Here is a 16,293-nt window from a genome sequence, read left to right as displayed (position 1 = left end):
GCCTATATATAGTTGATTTCTAGGTTATTTGGAATTTAGATTGTTTCTGTTGTCTATAAATGAACAGTGGCATGTTTTCTGGAAACTGTTACCAGTCTTCTAGCATCAATTGTTCTATAAACAACAATACATTTAATTTGGCAATTATGATATAGTCATTGGGGTTTCAGTGCCAAATTTTAAAAGAACTTTTTATGGTAAGATGGTCAGATATAGGAAATGGAGAGACATTAAAAGTTTTTCAGAAAATAATTTTGCTTGTAGTAGGGCAAATGGTCAATTAAGTGGTTGTAAAGAGTTCGGCCAAGAGCTTATTGATAGATGACAAAGGTTGAAATGAAGGCAACAGCTTTATGAATTAGAAGGGAGAAAAGGAGTAAAAAGAAAATTGTGAGGTAGATTTCATGTGGGAAAAAGAAGTCAAGGACCACTTTAAAGGAGAAACTAGGATGAAAAGATTGGCATGTTGGATTTCCTGAGAATTTAGATTGAAACAATGAATAATGGAAATAGCATTTGTATTGTGTCTGGTATTTTGATAGTTTTCAACTGTACATTTCTTTCTTTGAATCAACTGGGAAAATAGATATTTTCCTGCTGCTAGATGTGTACCAGCCACTGTAACAGTGTCAGAAGATTGAATCTCAATTTTCTTATTCATTCCTTGTGGTTAATATTTTTGGCCACTGTCTACCATGGTTTAGGATTTTCTTCTCTGTCCTATTCATAGACCTGTCTCTAGTATTTGAATACAGGGAGGGAAAATGCCCCTGTAAAGAAATATTAATCCCTAAAACAGTTTATTTGAAGACCAACAAAGCCTGGAGGAAATGTTACTAAACTCATTCCACAAAATCTGCTAAACCTACACTCTCTTCTTACTGAATATTTCCCCTCTACTATTCTTTTGGGTTTTCTTGCTGACCACATCTTTCTTTTTTCTTTGTCTCAGATTTTTTCTTCCTCTTCTCTTCAGTACAGATCATAGCAATGACATAAAACTGAAAAGTGTTAATGTTTGCTCTAAAGTGAATATGCTTTTATTTTTATAACTTAAAGTTGAAATCAGATTCTGATTATTTTCAAAATAATTTCTTTCTTTTTTTTTTTTTTCTCATCTGAGATCTGATTTTTTTTTTTTTTTTTTTTTGCTAGTCCTAGGCCGTGAACTCAGGGCCTGAGCACTGTCCCTGGCTTCTTTTTTGCTCAAGGCTAGCACTCTGCCACTTGAGCCACAGCGCCACTTCTGGCCATTTTCTGTATATGTGGTGCTGAGGAATCGAACCCAGGGCCTCATGTATACGAGGCAAGCACTCTTGCCACTAGGCCATATTCCCAGCCCTCTGATTGATTTTTGATGATTCTGTGATCCTTCAGGAAACAGATTTCCTTTTTGAGACCATTCAACAAATTATTTGACATTTAATCAGAAATTTGAATCAGCCATTGTCTAATTCTTTATTTCACTTAGTGTTCTATTTTCATACATATATTACATTAAAGTATGCATTTATTATGAGATTTGCAGTTGTTTGTAGAAACAAAGTACTAAGTAATTATGAAGAGAAAAAGGATGGCAAAAACATTTCTCCAAAATGAAAATATTCTACTTGATAGATATTAATGCCCTGAACATGCTAAGCAAGCATTCTACTACTAAGCTGCATCTCCATTAGTAGTCTTTACAATCTACTGCTATTTTATTTTTTATGGTAGTTTTTTTTGTGGGGGGCACTGAGGGTTGACTCAGTGCCTCACACTTAGGCAAGAATGCTTAATACTTTAGCCATGCTCCTAGTTCTTTTGGCTTTAGTTATTTTTCAGATAGGTTCTTTGTGCCTTTTACTAAGGCTGACGTCAGACTACAATCCTCCTTCCTTATGCTCTCTTTCCCTCAGTGCTGAGATTATGGATACAAGCCATTACTCCTGGCTCAGTTCTTAGATTTTTTTAGATAGTCTCTCCATGTAGCTCAGATGGCCTTTGAACTCTTGATTCCCTATATTAGGCCCAGCTAGATTAAAAAACTTAATAAATATCTCTGGAATTTGTTGTGACATTGTGTTTCATATAAAACAGCATATAAAACTCAAGAAGATAGAGTATTTTTCCTATTTCTGAATTTCTCTTTGACTTTTATGTACAACTTTACCTTATTTCCCTCCACCAGATCCAATATAGAAAAATATAGAGAACACTGGAGCTGATGGCTGGAAACCTTTTCCTACTCACATTTATATAATTGGTAAAACAATTTGAACATTTGTTTAATCCATTTTAATTTTTGCTTTTGTTTCTAATCTCTTAAGAGTCCAATCTGATCTACTTTCAAATGAATAGTCTGTACATTTTTCCATTTTGAAGACTTTTGTGTACTAAATTGTCATTGCCTTTTTTTTTTTGTAATCCTAATATTGACTGGTATTGTGAAGTTTGGCTAAGTCACTAAAATTCTGAGGATGTTTTCTGTTCTGTATGTGGAAATGATGCTTGACTTGCAAAGGTGTTGGGAAGAATAAATGGGATAGTGAGTATACTTATAAAATGCTTTATTTAGGTATGTCATAAAGCTACTGAAATTTCTTATCATTTTATACAACTATGGTAGATTTAACAATCATGAACCTCATATATGAAAAGAAGTTTAAGTATATAAAGCATTGGTAGAATCCTTTTGTGATATTGCACTATAAGGAAATATCAGAGTATGTACATATTTTTATATTTTAGCAAAATTTAACTATGCTTGGCTTCTTTAACTTAAGTGAAGAAATAATATTGTTATTGATTTTACTGAATGCTTTGTTAATCTTAATTTTTTTAGTGTGCACCAAGTGATTTTTTATATTCAAGTATCATTGTATGGAATTGTTTTTGCCTTTTTGGCACTACATTGATGTTGAGAAGGACAAAATACCTAGACAGTATATTTACTAAATAGAAACAGAACATTATTAAACTGTTAAAATCACAAATTTAATGGATGAGTCAGGTGAAAAGTACCAAAAATTGAGTGAGGGGATTTGTTTTAATCTGATTTGCAGCATTTTTTACATTCATATTTTATGATCTATTCATCACTTTAAAATATGTCACAATAATATCAAGTATGTAAAGTTCTGTGGCTATTTCATTCTGCATGGAATAGATTTAAAGGTCAACACTACTCTTTCATGTAGGTTATGGGTGCTACATGTGTGCTTTCAGAGCAGTAGTGTGAGGAAACTTGAAGTGGGATGGCAGGACGGCCTCATCCCTATGACAGTAACTCCAGTGACCCAGAGAATTGGGATCGGAAATTGCATAGTAGACCTCGTAAACTTTATAAGCATTCAAGGTAGGTAGAAAATATGTATTTCGCATATCCAAGTTCTGCTAAACCTAATTGTAAAGACTACTATTGTATTTGATTATGGCAAGCCCTGCCAGAGGGTGGGGCTACTTTACAAAATATTATGAATGTTTATATTTCTCCTTGGATAGTTTTTAGAAAAATATTTATTTTAACTTAAAAAATTTTATATTTGTTTAAATATTTATTTCTACTTCTAAATTAAGCCTAGATCTTAGTTTACTCCATGTCCAAATGTTAAAATTGAGCCAATAGGGAATTGGAAAGACATTAGCTCTTCATATTTGAAACTCTCTAATAAGAATTTATTGTACCCCAAATATAATATGTGTGCAGATTATACCTGATAATTTATATTTCCATCAGTGTTTGCTGCTATATATTTCAAAATTATTTGTATTTTAAATTATCTTTAGTTGTACAAAGGAGGTGCCATATAACAAAGTAGTTTATGAATACAGTGCATCTTGATCAATGTCACCCCTTCAACATTCGCAGCCCCTTTCAACCCACTCTTTCCCTTATCTTAGTTGTTTTAACTATGTGACACATTCATACTGTCACCCTGATCCTAAGGGGAAAAAGAATCTTTCTGGATTAACTACTAGTTCATTTAAAGTTTGATGTATGAAATGAGATTCATTTCAAATGTTTATATTCATCTATTATTTTTTAACTTTTACTTTGTGTTATATGACTAAATGAGAAATACCCCATTTATAACACTTTATGACATATTTTAATATAATTGGCAGCTTGTAAACATCACATATTTCAGGTATGTAAGCATGTTTTTGTAGTGGATTTTGAGTGTGAATATTACTTAGTGGATACTATTGAACATTTAACTTGCTTGAATACACAAAAAAGGTCTCCCAATCACTGTTAACAAATTCTTGAAAAAAATTTCCATGCTACTGAAATCTTTTTCTTAATTTTAAGGAAATAGTTTAATACAGAGAGAAAATATAAGTGGCTGGTACATTTTGATTCTCTTGACAAGATGATCACCTATGTTGTACAGTTTTAATGTGGTGACATCTTAAAAATGCTAATGTGAAGTGGACTTACTTTGAGTACATGCCACATGGTATGAATATGTTTTGATGCATGTGTGTATTTATGTGAGAGAAAGAAATAGAAAAGAGAGACATCTAAGTGGGTATCTGGTTTTTTTTTTCTTTCTGTTTGGTAGATAATTATCTTGCCCTTTAGAATAAAGAGATATTGGTTTATTGTATTAAATGGGACTATATTTGAGTCTAATATTCTGTGTGTATATCATATATATTCAGGTGACTTACATGTTACACTTCCTAATTTTTGATATTTTTCTGCTGGTGTGTAGTACTATATTACATAATGAATAGGCAACAATGTTAGAAATGTCAAAGTGGGCCTTATAAAGCTTTGTATTTAATGAGAAAAAATTACAAAAACTTAGAATGCTTTTTTCCTTGTTACTGTTTCATTTCAATAACAAAGATAGCTCTTCTTGATAGCTGTATGGCAGTAACTATTTATTTATTTATTTGTTTGTTTATTTATTTATTTATTTATTTATTTATTTATTTATGGTTCTGTGGGTCCAGCCCAGGGCCCTGAATATGCTATGTACATTATCAGTTAGTTACACCCCAAGCCCCAAACCCTTCATTGGTAAATTTCTGATGTTTTGGGGTGTGCTGTATCAGTATTTAGAATTTTGAATGAAAACATAAAAATAAATATTAGTAAATTGATTTAAAATTTTTGTAATGAGAAGACCATGAAGTCCTTTTAATGAGTTTATTTTAAGCCCTTGTGGAAAGCTCATGCCAGCAAGAACAGCTTACTTTTAGAGACTTCTTATTCCTATATATTCAGGAGCATATAACTTCAGAATTTTTAAAGGCTTGGCTTTTTAAAAGTCAAAAGAAAAAGATTTTGTGTGTGAATATTACTTAGTGGATATTATTGAACATTTAACTTGCCTAAATACAAAAAGTCTCCCAATCACTGTTAACAAATGCCAGCTTTCTTGAAAAAAATTTCCTTGATACTGAAATCCTTTTCTTAATTTTAAGGAAATAGTTTAACACAGAGAGAAAATAAGAGTGATTGGTTGGAGTTGATGGGAAACTAATGCAGAGAGAAGTTGTAAAACCCATCAATTTGTATAACCTGACCTTAGTTCAGAGAAATTCAACTGTGTCAGGCTACTGTTATGGAATGCTTTTTAATTCCCAAATGGAACAATTAGAGAACCATAGGATACTTGACCTGTGGTACTGAATTTTAAAATAAAGTTCAGAAAAGGAATTCATATCAAGTGAGTAGGTGAAAATAAGACTTAAACTAATCCTAGGTGATGAGAGAAGTAGCACGGTTGTAAGTACATCTCTGCCGAGGACATTTAGGAGATTAACTTGACTCAAGCTCTGGACAGTATGTGGTCTAGATTTGGCAAATGAAAAAAGTGAATGACCTTGTTCAAGGCCTGCTAACTTGTTAATGGCAGAGCTGGAGTTTATAACAAGTTTCTCATTCTTGTTTTGAATTTCAAACAGTTTATATTATAGAGACCAAGTGTAATAAATGCTTATTACTCATCACATAGCTTCAAATCAAATAGCAACTGAAGACTAGTTTTATTGCATTTGACCTACTCCCATGTTTTTAATCTCATGTTTTATTTATTTAGTTTTATTGAGGAAAATTAGTATTGCAAAGGGGTTTCATTAAGCTATTTACAACTTGATTATAATATACTTTGATCAAATTACCCTGTCTATGTTATTCTTTATTAGCCACCCATTCTCTTCATTCTTCCTCAATCTAACATATTTTACTTGGGGATACTTGAGTAAAAGAAAACCAGACTGGCTTAAGTTAGAGATTGATTTTTCTTTTCTCTCTCCTCCCCTACCTGCCCTCCTTCCTTTTTACCTTCCTTCCTTCCTTCCTTCCTTCCTTCCTTCCTTCCTTCCTTCCTTCCTTCCTTCCTTCCTTCCTTCCTTCCTTCCTTCCTTCCTTCTTCCCTCCCTCCCTCCCCCTCCCTCCCTCCCTCCCTCCCTCCCTCCCTCCCTCCCTCCTTCCCTCCCTCCCTCCTTCCCTTTCTTCCTTCCCTCTCTCCTGATCCTTCCTTCCCCCCCACCTCTTTCTTTTCTTTTTTTGGGGGGGGCCAGTACTGGGGCCTGGGTACTGTCCTTTAGCTTTTTTGCTCAAGGTTGACATTTTGCCATTTGAGCTACCACTCCACTTTTGGCTTTTTGCTGAATTGGAGATGATTATCTGATAGATTTTTCTGTCTAGGCTGGGGTCGAACCATGATCCTCAGGTCTCAGCCTTCTCAGTAGCTAGGATTACAGGTATAAGCCCTCAGCACCTAGCTTGATTTATTGTTTGTACACTAGAAGTTTAGAGGTAGTTGATGGTTGGTATATGTTTAATTGCTTAAAAATATCAGGGTCAACAATCTGATTTGCTTGGCTGTTCTGTTGTTAGCACAAGAGATGAATAGTTCCAGCCATCATGTTTGGGAGTTTGGCAAGTCTGGCTTATGACTTGTATGACATAATATATTTTGTATTTTACATAATATAATTTTAAGGTAGTTTCTAAGTTTTTTGGATATAGATTATATATGTATGTTATGTATATATATGTGTGTGTGTATGTGAATATGTGTGCATGTAAACATGTATATATAAGGGCATAAATCATATATGTATCTATCTCCAGGCAGAAGGTGGGGAGAGAGAGAGAGCCAGACAGACAGACAGACATCATTGATATAAAAGCCAAGACATGGAAAAAGGGAAAAAAGGACAGTAGGAAAGTCTTTCATCAGAAAATTAAATTTCTCAGAACTTCTCTGCTTATATCTGTTTATGTCATTAGCTAGAACTATGTTATATGGATCAAGACACTAAGAAATATAGTTTATGAACTGGATTTACTATTAACTCAGAATTTTAAATTTATTTAAAAATAATCAGAAGACTTTATTAGTCAGTTTCTATATATAATCTAAAAATTGTTTTGTTTTTGCTGGTACTGGGGCTTGAACTCTGGTTCTTGAGCTTTCCCTCTACTTTTTGCTCATAGCTGGCCCTCTACCACTTGAGTTAGACCTCCAATTAAACTTACCTTGTTTTTTATTTTTTAAATGTGTTTGCTTCATGTTGCTTGATTTTCAGTTTTTTCTCACCTTGCTGGCTATGATAAAAATACACTTGCTGTATGTGTGTGTGTTGGCGGGGGGCGGTGTTCTGGGACTTGAATTCAGGACCTGGGTGCTGTCCTAGCTAGTGCTAGTGCTCTGCCTCTTGAGCCATGTTTCACTTTGGGCTTTTAGATACTTAATTAGAGATAACAGTCTCATGGACTTTCCTGCCTGGGCTGGCTTTGAACTGAAATTCTTAACTCTCAGTCTTCTGAGTAGCTGGGATTATAGGCATGAACCATTGGTGCCAGCCAAGCTCCCTTTTTGGTTTATGAAGGAAATGCTAGTTGTTGTTATACATGTATTTAATTCTATTGGAGTTTGGGAGTTTGGCAAGTCTGGCTTATGACTTGTATTTTACATAATATATTTTGTATTTTACATAATATAATTTTAAGGTAGTTTCTAAGTTTTTTGGATATAGATTATATATGTATGTTATATGTGTGTGTATGTGCATATGTGTATATGTGTGCATATATGTAAACATGTATATATAAGGGCATAAATCATATATGTATCTCTCTATCTCCAGGCAGAAGGGGGGAGAGAGAGAGAGAGACAGACAGACAGACATCATTGATATAAAAGCCAAGACAGAAGCTGGGCATAGATTGACTTCTGTGTGGTATAGACAAATTAGTTTAAAAATTAATGAAATTTGTGTTTTTGATGTGACCAGTTATATAGTTACTAACAGTATAGAGGAGTTTTCATAGCTTGCTGATGATGTTGAAAGTATATTTGGCCTGACACATGACAACTTTCCTTTAAGGTATGAATTAAAGAACTGTTTTGCTATTTGAAAAAGAAAACACTTCTGTAGAATGTTAAAATGTCAGCACAGAAGATATGCCTAAAGCTCCTGAACATTTGAATTGTGTCGAATGTAACTATATAAAACTTCTGTCTGCAGTCTGCTCAGGTTACTAAAGATAAATGCATCATAGATTCAGACTTTGCCGCAAGGTTCCATTCCCACACAGAAGTACGCATGCTCATTTTTTCCTGAGACTGCATGAAGTCGGAGCATTCCAGTTTTTCTTTTAAGTCACTCTTGTGGTCTCAGCAGCAGTATAGAATGGGGAAGTTTGGTTGCTTCAAAGGCTAGTTCTTGAGTGGTGTCTTAAAGTACAGATAATATTTTCCCTGTGGTTTTAAAAGAGAAACTTTACTGTCTAGAATGGATATCCTGATGTTAAAAATTATCTGCATCCTAGTTTTCTAGAATCTGGCATGCTGTCAGAGATAGAATTAGCCTTACAGATGGCATTTGGCAACATATCTACATATCTCTAAGCTCTCATTCTCCTGCGTTTTCTTCCACCTGTCTGTCAATTACAATATCCAATCACTGTTCAGAGATGAAGAAATGGGATGATCACAGCTCACACGATGCTGTTTGGCTAGAAACGTCAGTGCTGCAACAACCCACGGCTGAGTCAGTGTCTGTGAGAAAATGAACTGAATTAGTATATAGAGGGGGTTGAATCTCTGAACATTGAAAGCCTAAATATCAGCAACAGCATTATTACTCAATACAGGGAGGGAAGCTAAAGCAAGTCTGTGGCCAGGTGAGGTAGGGGGAGGCTAGAGAATTTTCTGGTTGTTCAGAAGAATTTTGAAGATGATGGAAATATCAGATGTCCTAAAGTTTATTAGTAATGCCCAAGGATGCTGACTTGGCCTTCAGTGCTGCATTGTTTGAAAGAGCAGCATCCCTTTATACTCTGATTTCAAATTTTTTTTCTTGTTTTTGTGTGTCTACCTTGGCATGTACTAAAGGAAGGTGTGTATTCATTTATTACGTGATATCTTTGAGTTATAATTGTATGTATACTTTATATGTATGTGGTGGATACAAGAGAGGTTGAAAGAAATGTTGGCCTTTGTTTCATTATGATCATTTATGTTTCTAGATGTAAAAGATATATTTGATTGTCAGTTTAATGGTAAATTAATTAAAATAAATGCAATATGTTTATTGTTTTCATGGGTTTGATGCTTTTTTTTTACAAAATATCTTGAAATGCATTATGTTTGGTATTGTGTTTTATAAACATAAAACTTAAGTGAAGGCTAATTTTTAAATATTTTTAATAAAATTCACAAGAAATTATTAAGATAACATCTTAAAGATGCATTTAAACAGCATTTTTACTGTTGGATGAATTAAGGATTATTTGTAACAGTATTTTTATGAGCTAAAGAAACAAAGTTCAGATTGGTTAAAATGACTTTCTAGTCTGATAGAATAGGAAATGAAAATACTGTTACTGAAACAGAATAAGCCGGATAAGTTTTGGATTAGTGCAAATTAATTTTCAATCAGATAAAAGTTTATAAATAAAGATAATTCTGTGAGATTTAAAGTTTTAACAGGTAATATTGCTTACCTGATTAGGAAATTCTAGTACAAATTTAAAACATATTAACTAATGATTTTTCCTGTTTTCATTACCACATGCTACTGATAATTTTGTAGGGAAGTTTGGAATATTTTGTATTTCAAAGCCTTTATTTTTGATGTTTGTACATGATTTGTAACAGACTTGCTGTGGAATTTTTAACTATACATATATATGTGTATATATATTTAGTATCTTATATTTAATTGTATATGTGAGTAGTTGGGGTGTGCTTAGGGATCCAGAAATACCTAAGTTTGTTGTAGTACTAAGAGTTATAAAAGATTAACCTTAGCTAGATCTTTTTGTCTAAGACTTTTTTATACTATTTTCCTTTTGTTCTTATTCTTTTAAGATAATGCTTTCTTATTATAAAAATGATATATTCATTACATAAATTTGGTAAGCCCAGGACAGCACATGTAAGAAAATAAAAATGTTATTTTTCTATCAAGAGAAAATATTTTATATTTTGATATATAATCTTATATATCTGTGAGAATCACACATGTATACTTAAAATGACTTTCAGATATTGTTGTATGTATTGTTATATAACATACTTTTTCAGAAAGGAAATTATAAACATTCCCTATGTCATAAAATCATTTGTAGCATAATTGAATTGCATACTGTTTTATGTACACATATTTGGTAATTTTTTCATTAATCTGAGTTCTTTAAAAAGGAAGAAAGAATACCTTAAGGAGTTAGGAAAAAGGGTAATTTTGGATACTTTTCTAGTAGAAATAAAATTCTTAGCCTGCTTTCAAAGTAGACTCTTTACAGATATGCACACTATTTTTATAATGAAGCAAATAGCTATAAAGTATAAAAAATAAATTCCTTTAAAAATTCAGAAAATTGTTGTAACACCAATCAAAGGATTATTTCTATTACATTTAATGAGAAGGTAGTCCAAGGGAGTACAACAACAATGTATAACAATGAGAAAGGAACTTCATCTTTTTCTTACAAGCTTCTTTGTCAAAAAGGAAACAAGAGACTACCATAAATATCAATAGTAAAAATAACGATGCAAACACTGTTCAGAAAGACAGAACACAGTATATGCAGGTACAGAGATAAAAATGCTTTTAGTTTGTGTGAGTTGTTCTGGGCCACTTGAAATAGCCCGTTTCAAGGACCTTCATGTCACATCTTGAAATTATTAGTGATATTTGTGATCTTTGAAGTTTTTGTGAGTTAGACAGCTGCTAAACGATGAGAGTTTTGGTCTTATTTTGAAACTGATACAATGTTTTAAACTAATTGAAAAGTATAACTTATGATTACTTTGAAGAAAGCCAGATAAAAAAATGTACAATAGGTTTGTTAAGAAGAGGTTGTCAAACCAACTTTAATTTTCCATTTGTAGTTCGTAGTAGACTAGTACCAATATGAGAAATTGGGATTTATTCTTAGCTTTTAGAGAAGCTTTTTTTAAAGTTTGAAAAAATATCCTTGATATGATGTGAGAAAACTAGTTAGCAGCTAGTTATTATGCTAATTAACTGATTTTGATTTTGAGTGACTCAATCCAAAAGTAGATTGATCTTGAAAAATGTTTTTCCCCCTCATTTATCAAATTTAGACATAACAATGTAGAAAGAAGAATAGTAAATAATACTCTGAATGATCCTATATGGTTTCTGAGGCTGGACTGTTGGGCTAATGTAAGTAAACTTTAAGGAGTATATGTGAGGCCTAAAACAAAATGGCACATTAAAGTAACATGGCTTTACAAAATAACATGAAAGTAAACTTCATATAAAACATCACAATCTGGCTACCATCATCTTCCCCACACTTCCTCCCCTCCCCCCCCCCAAATAAAAACCCAGAAACAAAAACCAGCTGGGTGCCTATGGCTCATACCTGTAATCCTAGCTACGCAGCAAGCTGAGATCTGAGGATAAGTATAAGAAGCAAGCTTGGGAAAGTTTGTGAGACACTTTACCCCCAACTAACCACCAAAAAGCTGAACCAAAAATGTCTCAGTTAATGAAAGAATAGAGTCACTTTGCTGTGTATTAAAATAGTCTTGACTTGTGTACATATATTCATGAGGAAGATGATGAGGATGAATAGATACTAAGAATAGAGTGGGAACTTCAAATATTTGGATTTTCCTTTGGTAAAAAACAAAATGAAACTTTGAATCAACATTGAATTTTTGTTCTTTTTGGGTTACATCTTAGTCCTACACTTTATTAACTATATGATTTCAAGCAAGTAGCTTAACCTCTAAGCTTCCATTTTCTCAACTGCAAAAAGGAAATGGTTTTAAGGGTTAAAGTGCTTGTATTGTGTTTGGCAGGTACCTAAAATGCCTAAATTTTACCATGATTTTTATTTGGTCCCAGCAGGCAGAAAGAACTGGGTCAGTTCTTGGTCTAGAGTGGCATTTACAGTGTTTGGAGACATTTTTGGTGGTTAAAACGGAAGACTCAGGCCATACTTGTATCTTGAATTTAGAGGTCAGAGATGCTACTAAATGTTCTGCGATCTGCAGGACTATTCCCCCCCAACAAGGAATTAGTCCTATGCAAAACCATGAACTCTGGGTGAAATTAAAACATTTACGTCTTAAGTTTAGAAAAAACTGCCAAAATCAGAGCCTTCCAAAGCAAGAATAAATCTCTTAAAGTATTACTTGGTATGGACCTTTGCACTCACTCTTCCTCTAGAGCTTTACATCATTTGCCATTTGTCACTTCTTTAGGATCTTCTCAGACATATCCCTTCAGAGTTATGCTTTGACCTCTCAAAGTGGTGATTCTCTGTTTTCTTTATTTACTCTGCTTATGCTTCATAGTATTTATCTTCATATAATATTTAAAACATGTTGTATGTTTTGTTTTTACCAGTATATATTATTTTTGAGGGCAGAGACATTTTGGTCCAGCCACTATCACTAGAACAGTATATGGCATATGAAGGATGTTTAATGAGTATATTCAAAGTTTCTGAGTTCCTATTCAGAGATACTTCAGTTTGGAAATGTGCTTGCTTATTCATATTCTCCTTAAAAAAATGAAAGGAACAAGGTAGTAAGCTTTTTTTTTTCTTTTGCAATTGCATCTCAATATGTTACCCAGATTGTGTGTGTGTGTGGACACATGTGTGTATATGAGCACACTCCAGTAACTAGAGTTTGAGCTCAGGGCCTGGGTATTGTTCCTTAGCTTTTTCTCTCAAAGAGAGCACCTTATCACTGTGTCACAGCTCTACTTCTCAGGCTTTTTGGTGGTTAATTGGAAATGAGTCTGAATTGGATCCTGAGATCTCAGCCTCCTGAGTAGCTTGAATTACAATCAGGAGCCACCAGCACATGGCTCCAATTGTGTTTTGAATTCAAAGGATATTCCTGCCTCAGCCTCCTGAGAGCTAGTTCTACATGTATGTACCACCACACTCAGATTAAACATTTTAAAATTAAAAAAAACCTTCTAGATGGGTGCTAGGGGCTCATGCCTGTAACCCTAGCTACTCAAGAGGTAGAAATTTGCGGAATTTTTTCAGAGCTAGCCCAAGAAGAAAAGTTGGTGAGCCAGAAGTGGAACTGTGGCACAAGTGGTAACATGCCAGCCTTGAGCACAAAAGCCAAAGCCAAGCAAGAGTGTGAGGCCCTGAGTTCAAGCCCCAGTCATCGCACACATCGCACACATATCATTTGAGAAAACTTTTTGCCTTGTTGTAATGAGTTAAGGTTTTTTTTTTATTTCCTGTCAGATTTTTTTTTTTTTTTTTTTTTTGTCAGTCGTGGGGCTTGAACTCTGGGCCTGGGCGCTCTCCCTGATCTCTTCATCTCAAGGCTTGTACTCTACCACTTGAGCCACAGCATCACTTCCAGTTTTCTGGTAGTTAATTAGAGATAAAAGTCTTACAGACTTTCCCGACTGAGCTGGCTTTGAACTGCAGTCCTCAGATCTCAGCCTGCTGAGTAGCTAGGATTACAGGCACAAGTCACTGGCGCCCAGCTTCCTGTCAGAATTGTTGATATTGTGGTCTTAGGCAGTTTTAGTTGAAATTTGAAAAGATGCAGTCTTACACCAGCATACCCGGAGTGCCTGCTGCCTTCACTGCTTTTTCCTGGAGACTTCTGATGTGTCTGGCAATGAGATTTTAGGAAGAAAGATGCCAAGAATTAGGACTAGTATTACTATGGTTGGATGGTATTTCTTGCTGAAGTTGTCTTTTATGGAGGGGAGTGTGGGATATAACTTATCATTTAAAAAATTCTTTGGAGAATATGTATCAAAAAAGAGTTTTATGGATAATCTTTGAGACCTTAGCCCATTTCTAAGTTGGGAATTTTCCTTTTGCTAATTAGCCTTTGTTCTTCAGAAACTAGCTGTATGCTAAGCAGAAAAGCCAGAAGATTTGTAGGCAGTTTGGTGACTTGCTCTCATAATGAGAATTCTTCATTAAATCTTTTAAAAATAGATTTTGAAGTTTGTAAGTAGTTAGATAGTAGCTGTTTTTTGGTGATGTGGAATACACAACTTCTGTCCCAACCACAGGTTTGCCATTGCAGGGCAGAAGCAGCCAAATGAAACAATACAGGTTGCATATCCCTCTGCTCTGACCAGAATTATTTCACAGTTTGAATTTGGGGAAATGTTTTAGAATGATTGCCTATAAATAATAAGATATCTTGGGGGGGTGGAGCTGAACTCTAAACATGAAATTCACTTCTATCTTCCTTACACATCTTCTGAAGAAAATTTTATATAATACTTTTAGTGTGCTTGTGTTTTGATCATGACTCATCACACAAAAGTCAGGTATAGAATTCACTCCTCAAAAGGTTTATGGTTTGGGTGCAGTTCATATTTCAACTTTTTGGATTAAGGATGCTCACTCAAGTTGTATTGACTATGCCTGGATGTATACAAAAAACCTTTAACAGAATCACACAATGGTGCTGAATTTGGCCTAGGAGCCATATTAGCCTGTTCCCAATTTAACATATAAAAGGGTGCTGATAAGAAAAATAAAAATAAGTTTCTTAAAATATATTTAAAAGTAAAATCCTGTGAGTACCTTAGCTTAAAACAACAACAGGATTCAGGCTAGGCACTGGGCACTGGTGGCTCACGCCTGTAATCCCAGCTACTCAGGAGGCTGAGATCTGAGGACTGCAGTTTGAGCCAACCTGGGCAGAAAAGTCCATGAGACTCCAATAAACTGCTCAGAAAAAGCCAGAAGTAGTGCTGTGGCTCAAGTGTTAGAGCACTAACCTTGAGCACAGAGATGCTCAGGGACATTGCCTAGGCCCTGAGTTCAAGTCCCAGGACCAGCAAAAAGTAAAATAACAACAACAAAAAGATTGAGATGGGGTATTTGTTAGGGGTAATAAAAGAAGCTTATTTTCCCCCCAAATAAAAGTTGATTAAAACAATGTTTCTTTATTGAGGACAGACTAATTCAAATAAAGACATTAGGCAGATATTTCTAGGGCTGCTCACTTTATTTTTAAGGCAAGATACATTTTTAAATTTGTTTTTAAAATATTAGAAGACCTTGTGAAACTTCATCTGTATATTTCTTGTACATACATAGTGTTTGACAAAAAGTGGACAGAGGGTTAAGACACTGCACACTGTGAACCTTCAGTTAGATTCACCAAACATCAGCAAGATGTAGCCAGTGATGATGGTAGTTGCTGGAAGTATTTAAATAAGAAAATTCCTTAAACCAGGAGTTGTGCCTTAAGATCCATTCATATAGTTGTACATACCATGTACCGTTAGTTTTTCATCCCTCCTTCCCCTCCCTCTCTTTATTTCTCTCCATCTTTTCCTCTCTCTCTCTCTTTCCTTCTCTTACTCCCTCTCTTTCTCTTTCTCTCTTTCTCTAGTAGAGGCCAGAAGATCTTATACTTTTGCTCGCTTTTTCTGTTTCTACATTGCCTCATGATTGGAGCTCTCTACCACTTTGCTCACTTCTCCAATCTGGCATTTTGCTGGTTAATTGGTGATAGAGTATCATAGACTTTTCTTCCTGGGCTGGCTTTGATATGTATGTGATTCTCAAATCTTATTTTCTGGAGTAGTTTGACATATGGGAGTCACCAGTGCCTACCTTGTTCTTTATATTGCTGATTCCCATATAAAAAGACTGTATCATGGTCTGTCCATAGACAGAGTAACATGGTTTCAATTATAAACTATTCTGACCTGTTAATCTTATGTCTGTCATGGTGTTGGAGTGTTGCTAACTTTTGGCTTCAGCTGGCTACAAACTTGTATCATCGTCTTTCCATCTCTCAAGTAGCTAGAATTATAGATGTGAACCACTACTGTAAGTAGCCTTTCTAA

The 16,293-nt window shown here is 34.4% G+C and overlaps 1 protein-coding gene across 7 annotated transcripts in view; it reads left to right on the top strand.

Annotated features, from left to right (window-relative positions):
- Positions 1–16,293, top strand: part of Btbd10 (BTB domain containing 10) — a 60,900-nt gene that overhangs the window by 17,074 nt on the left and 27,533 nt on the right. For 4 of the 7 annotated variants that reach the window (XM_048360817.1, XM_048360816.1, XM_048360819.1 and 1 more), the window contains one exon: positions 3,180–3,337. The exons of 2 other annotated variants lie outside the window; for them this stretch is intronic. In XM_048360817.1, coding sequence (XP_048216774.1) covers positions 3,237–3,337 — 101 coding nt within the window. In that variant the 5' untranslated portion in view covers positions 3,180–3,236. Of the gene's footprint in view, positions 1–3,179; positions 3,338–8,124; positions 9,349–16,293 lie in introns of those variants that run through there. One more of the 7 variants, XM_048360822.1, reaches the window with a different exon arrangement.

This window comes from Perognathus longimembris, chromosome 13 (genome assembly GCF_023159225.1).
Source record: "Perognathus longimembris pacificus isolate PPM17 chromosome 13, ASM2315922v1, whole genome shotgun sequence".
In the NCBI taxonomy this organism is placed as follows: Eukaryota; Metazoa; Chordata; class Mammalia; order Rodentia; family Heteromyidae; genus Perognathus; species Perognathus longimembris.
This window is presented reverse-complemented; position numbering and strand designations above follow the sequence as displayed.